The 6,867-nt window shown below is 40.8% G+C and overlaps 1 protein-coding gene across 8 annotated transcripts in view; it reads right to left on the reverse strand.

Annotated features, from left to right (window-relative positions):
* The window catches only part of fat3a (FAT atypical cadherin 3a), a 383,130-nt gene that overhangs the window by 45,623 nt on the left and 330,640 nt on the right, over window positions 1-6,867 (reverse strand). For all 8 annotated transcript variants that reach the window (XM_050055175.1, XM_050055199.1, XM_050055166.1 and 5 more), the window contains one exon: window positions 1,488-1,631. In XM_050055175.1, the coding sequence (XP_049911132.1) occupies window positions 1,488-1,631 (144 nt within the window). The remainder of the gene's footprint in view (window positions 1-1,487; window positions 1,632-6,867) is intronic.

Below are 6,867 nucleotides of genomic sequence, written 5' to 3' on the forward strand. Positions count from 1 at the left end.
TTTTCCCCGTTAAAGGGTTTTTTTTGGGGAGTTTTTCCTTATCCGCTGCGAGGGTCATAAGGACAGAGGGATGTCGTATGCTGTAAAGCCCTGTGAGGCAAATTGTGATTTGTGATATTGGGCTTTATAAATAAAATTGATTGATTGATTGACTCCCCCCTCCTCCATCACGTCCTCATTACGTCTATGATAGACGTAGGCGTTGGCAAGTTAACGTCTCATTACGTCTATGATAGACGTAGGCGTTGGCAAGTTAACGTTTGATACACGGAAGAGGAGAGCGAGTGTAATGTAACAACCAAGACAGTCAAACGCAACCCCGGAGTTTTAAAACTCAACTGGAGTCAGTGATGACTGATGAGTTTTAGAATAAGGTTAGAGTGCTAACGTTAGATAGTAGTGTTAACGTTACGAGTAAGTGGAAACGCACAAGGAAGATAATGTTAATGTTTCAGAGGCTACGCTACAGTAGGCTAACGTTACCCATTAGCAACTGGATGCTGTGTTGTCATATAACGTTATAGTTATATTAGAAGCAAACTAAACATAACGTTACCTGTCCTGCACAGTCAAACGCAACCCCAGAGTTTTGAAACTTATCCAGGGGTCAGTGATGACTGATGAGTTTTATACTAACGTAAGCGCTAACGTTAGATAGTACTGGTGACAGCAAACAAGGTAGAGAGGCTCAGGCAACGTTAGGTTACAGTAGGCTAATCGTTAGCAACTGGATGCTGTGTTGTCATATATAACGTTATAGCCTATGTTACATTAGAGGCAAACTAAAAATACCTGTCCAGCAGAAACTCTGTGACTATCTCGTCCTTTTTTAGCTAAGGATGAAGGTGCATCAGTCTTTGTCATCGCTCAAAAGCAGAACAAATATTGACCCGAGTTTTGGCTCTTGCAGCATCGAGTTCTCTCTTAGTGTTAGCTTTTTCTGCTATATTCTTTCTTTAACCAACTGATTTCCCTGTTGGAGCGGCTGGAGGTGGAAGCGGTGGTCCGCATTTGATTGCCATTGTTACGGAGAAAAGTTTATATCTACAAGCGTCCCTGTTTCTAGTTTATATCCACAAGTGTCCCTATTACTGTTAGCAGACCAGTCCGGGAGGCAGACACCGTCTCCACATTTAAGACTAGACTTAAGACTTTCGTTTTTGATAACTTATAGTTAGGGCTGGCTCAGGCTTGCCTTGGATTAGCCCCTAGTTAGGCTGACATAGGCCTAGTCTGCAGAGAGAACGCATTAGCAGAGTTTTATTACATTTTCAAAGCGTGGGTTCCATGCACTTCAAGTGCAGCTGTTATTCCGACTAGCTGTTATCCTCCGATACCCCGAATGAGTTTTGTGGATTAAAAAACTACACTGGACTTCTTGTCGGCATGAGGGTCAGTACGTGCTGTCTATATTTTCATTCTAAAGTGGCCATTTCCTTTAATTATCTTTATGTTTAAGTCAATGTAATGTCAATGATGAGGTTTACCTGTATGACAGTAGTTAGGTTGGCTGGGGAGAAGGTGGGCGGGTTGTCATTGATGTCAGAGATGTCTATGTTGGCCATCACAGTGGAGGACATGGGTGGGATTCCACTATCCAGAGCTCTGATGATCAACGAGTAGCTAGGAACCTAGAGGGGTAGACACAATGGAAGATGTATATACCATGAAAGAACAAACCCAAGGATCATGGATGTAGCCTCTGTTATATCACCAATTGTTTTCTGAAGAAATGTCTGGCAGCTTGGATATCTGCTGTCATGGCAGTAACAGTGTGCAGTGTTGTAGTGTACGTGTAGCCTCCATCCTCCAATTATCCCTGGTTAAAACTGTTAGCTCTGTCAACACAGTCACCGTTGTTAAGCTTATTCATGGAGTTAACATTGTTTGCTGCTAGCTGCCAGCTTGGGGGTCTTCCAACAGAAAATTTTGAGCATTAAACACTTAATATTCTGCATTCTGGTTTTATGGACCACTTAGTGCCTTTTCTGCATCCGTATAAGGAGTAAATGTCTTTAATTCTTTCAAAAATAAAAGTCCTCTGCTACTTTCATGTTTTTATTAGAGGGGACAAATGCACATATTCTGAATATTGAAGGGGATGTGTCCCCTAGGCCCCCCCCCTGAAATCTACATCTATGTTTCCACCATTTTTAATAAAAAGAAAACACACAATATTGACATCTCCAACTTAGATTGCTACCAAATTAATATGAATTGTTATTGGATCAAGCTTATCAAAAGTTATCAAATGCTGGTTGATATCGCATTGGATCTTGAACAAGGTTCTTCAAAAGGGGCTTAACTCTTGCAGGACCTCAAACCTGCACGCTACAAATACAAAACATGGCCATGTCATATCATAAATCAAAAATAGTTTGTCCAATCTTTATAAAACTTGCAGGTTATATATTTCATAACAATGTTGAACCACACATGTAAAATTATTTTGAAATTGCCCAATAGGGGGTGCCACCAGTTCCAAACAAATGTCTTGGCCTGGTGCAAAATTTAGCCATAAATCAATGACAGTTTGTCCAAACATTACCAAATTTTGAATAAAGCTATCGAATAGTGTCCCCAAGATGTTTTTGCAATTGACCGACAGGGGACGACAACATTGCTGAAAAGAAGCATGGCCCTGCACAGATTTGGTTGTAACTGAACAAGCCTTACACCTGTTAGTTTGGGGCGACCAGCAGCTCAGCTGGGAGAGCAGACACCCTATGCACTGAGGCTGTGTCCTTACTGCAGCAGCCCAGGTTCAATTCCAACCCTCCAATTTGCTGCATGTTAACCCTATTGTTGTATTAAGAGACATGGATACAGCATTGGCACAGGAGCCCTGTTCATTCCTATGAATGTTGCTGAATGGCACATGAAGCCAAAAGGCTGTTTTTGTGGTAGGAAGTTACTCGGATGATTGGTGCTGCTTCCACATCATTGGGCCCATAGAGCAGGTGCACTAAAGACTCATGGTCACCAAGCAAGGCAGAGTGCAGTCAAGTGCGGCTGAGAGACCAACTTCTACCCGCTGAGCGGCTAACTTTCAATTTAATACTTAGCAACTTGAATGAGGATAAAATAAATTAATGTTGCCGCTCTTTTAGACTTTCAGAATGTTATCGTAACCAAAGGATTCAATCTTGATAGTGGAACGAGTCATTTTGTGGGGGTTGTGACACTCAAAAAAATGTATCCACAGATTTATAGACCTCTCTTTCCCAATCTGAGTCCATGGGGAAAAGTCTTTTCAAGCCACAGGGCATCACGTGACCGACCCTGAATATTGCAGTACCACTGTTTGGCCACTATGACAATTGGCTTCAAAGTCTGGTGCACTTCCTTGGAACCTGGCCATCTCCCCTCTCTCCCCCTTTCCTTAACCTGACCTATCAAATAACTGCAAAAGGCCAAATAAATAATCTTTGGAAAAAAAAAGAAAAGAAAGAAAGAAACAAACAAAAAACTGTTACATTTAATGCATGTGTTGGAATGTGTCAAAGGTCTTGATCGTTTGCAGCTTTCAAATTCTAACAGTCCATGCTAGCTCAAACCCCAGAACAGCCACTTGCAGCTCTATGAAGGGTTGAATTTGCTATCATATTTTATCTGGCATAACATTATACATAAATGCACACTGACTTGATCACATATCAAGCAATAGTAATAGATGCTAATCAAGTATGATTTTCCATTGCCTGTCTACAATCAGTCGGATAAGTGTCAAACAAAACAGCTCTGATTGGCAGATAAAAGGTGTCTTGATTGGTTTGGGGCCTTTGATCCCTCCAAACTGTGCTGTGAGATGACAGACTCACTGGATCAAAGTTTTCATATTATAGAAAGAGTGCTTGTGTATGTGGTTGTCTGTGGAAGAGTTGAGAATGTTTAAGTTCTCACACACACACACACACACACACACTAGTCTTGTTCCCCTGGCATGCCGTTCAGTCTTCTCTAAACCCGCAGAAGATTTTTTTTTTTCCATTTCTCCATATTACTTTATAATAAAGAACTAATGAAGCATACTGAGGAGAAATGCAAAAGCAGCAACAAAGCAATATTCTGCTGCCTGAGACATACAAAAAAAATAAACCTCAGTAATAAACAACTATGACCTGCTTAGCAGAGAGACAGGGGGAGAAAAGAGAAGAACCAGTATGGAAATGAGATGAGAAAACGTATGTAAACACATGCACATATCTAAGTATTAATGCATAGACACATGGACGGATGCATCAGCACTGTACACACACGCACATGGATGCACACACACATACCTACACACACACACACACACGTATACACAGAACACAGAGAAAGCTGCTGCTCTCTGTGTGATAACCCCAAACACACTTTCATCAGCCAAAAGCTTTGATCCCCACACGCCCCTGCACTCTCTTTCTGAGCACAGCTCATCGACCGCACTCTTGAATACTTTATGATAGGAATATGAACATTTCTGAAGTTTTCAAGCACTGCAGAGGAGAGGGAGATGAGAAAGAAGCAGAGGATGAGGAAGAAAGAGGCAGGGTGTGAAAACAGCTCAGAGGAGGGGGGGTGGAAGGCAGGCAGGGGGTGTTCATGCCTTCTATCTTTTTTCCTGCTGCAAATTAAAGAGCTCATATTCAGAGCTGCTTTGTGCACGTGCTTCCTGTTCAAGTGTGATTAGTTGCCATCTGGTCAGGGATCCATCTCACAGAAAACCATCTCCCAGTGAGCTCATCAGCTGCCAACACACTCCTTCCTTACATCTAAGATAGGCAACCAGAAGAGCTCACATTCTGCAGGTATTCACACAGAGCACACACCACAGCAGCTCATTTCACACACTGCCTGTTCATGCTGGCACAGAGACAGTCAACTGATACAGCCGCATATCATAAGGACTGTACCAATAGATTGCATTGGAAATATAAGGCATGATGTAATAATCTGTTGAATAAAACAATGTAAGAAGCTAGATTTTTTGTTTGCTGCAAGATAAAATTTTGCAAAAATGAATCGTTACATTAATCATAGACTTCTATTTTGATATAATTAACTCTGATCCAGGTTCATAAAATAGACATATTTTAAAACAGACATATTTTATTATGTACATTCATTTTACAATGAATGTACATCAACATTCATGCCAATAAAGATAATATATATATACTATATATACCACAATCAAAAGTATTTTGGGGGTTTAGTTACTCTTTCAACAACAGAGCAATGAGTCCTCATTACTTCAACCATCAGCTGATTACATCATGTCAGTTTCAGGAGTCTGAATCTGCCAGGTAAACTTTCATATCGTAAACATAATTAAACAGTCCCTTCAGGATGTTCACAACAATTGCAACAATTAATGCAAATTCAGCCACTTCCCATGAATTCTGTATGCATGGGTGTGAAAACCTGGAATAAAAAGTTTGGTTTTGTACCTCTATGCCTCTACCACTGAATATGCTCAGTACCAACCCTGTAGTCAGTCATTCACTTAGAATTTATTCACAATTCAGGAAACATTTTAACCTACTAGATATGTGTTTTTCTAGCCCGTTAGCATCCAATCACCTCTTCCCACCCTCAATACAGGACGCATCCTTCAATATGTGGCACGGGAGGGGCCTGAAATGTTTCAACGACCTTTTCATAGAAAACAAATTTGCCTCTTTCGAACAGCTGTCAAAGAAATTTAATATACCCAATTCCCACTTTTTTTTTTAGATATCTACAAATTCGACATTATGTTAGGAGTGCTATCCCACAATTTCCTAAAAAACCCTCCAACAAATTCACTGATGACATTATGTCTTTTAACCCAACAGACAAGGGTGCAATTTCATCAATACTCAGCTTAATTTCTAAATTAGAGTCTTCGCTGGTTAGAATTAGAACAGCATGGGAACAGGACCTTTAAATAACAATTAATGAGGAAACGTGGGCTAGGATATTGGAAAGAGTTCACTCCTCTTCTATGTGTGCTAGGCATGCTCTCATTAAATTTAAAGTAGTTCATCGGGTGCATCTTTCTAAGTCTAAACTGGCCAAGATACATCCACAAGTCGACCCTACATGTGACAGGTGTAAGACTGCAGATGCAACGCTGATAAACACATTCTGGCTTTGTCCTAAGTTAGAGGGGTACTGGAAGGCTATTTTTCAGGCTCTGTCTACTATCTTAAAAGTACAAATTCATCCAATTCCCCTAATGTCAATATTTGGAATTCTTCCCGAAGGGATGCAACTACCTGTAGGAGGCCACAGGGTCGTTGCCTTCACCACCATTCTGGCACACTGCTTGATATGACTGAGGTGGAAGGAGGCTGCCCCACCCCCAATTTCTCACTGGATAAGGGATGTTCTGTCTAACCTGAAGCTTGAAAAAAATCAGATATACACCGCGGAGTTCTGAAAATAAGTTTTTCAAAGTGTGGAGGTCTTTTTTGACATTCTGTGATGAACCCTCCACTCAAATACAGGAATAGATAGCTCATTTTTTATTTAATTTTCATTGATTTATCCTCCACCTATTTATTCATTTATCTTTTTATATCTCAAGCTCGAACGCACTGCTTCTGCACAACTTTTCATTATAACTCTGTCTTCTTGTTTTAAATTTCTTTCTTTGTTTTAAGTGCTTTGTATCAACTTTAATCTTTGATTGTGTACAATTTGACACGTGAACATGTTATACAACTCTTATAAATAGGGGGTCCATGTCATTGGTTCGACAGCCCATTGGTTCGACATCCCATTAGTCCGACTGTCCGCGGTGCTGAACGGCTCGCGGCGGGCGTATGGTGTGCCGCGACCGGCTTGAGGCGGAGCAGGCTCACGGCTTATGTGTTTATCACTTTCTTTTTCATTTTA

Source organism: Epinephelus moara, chromosome 2 (assembly GCF_006386435.1).
Source record: "Epinephelus moara isolate mb chromosome 2, YSFRI_EMoa_1.0, whole genome shotgun sequence".
In the NCBI taxonomy this organism is placed as follows: domain Eukaryota; kingdom Metazoa; phylum Chordata; class Actinopteri; order Perciformes; family Serranidae; genus Epinephelus; species Epinephelus moara.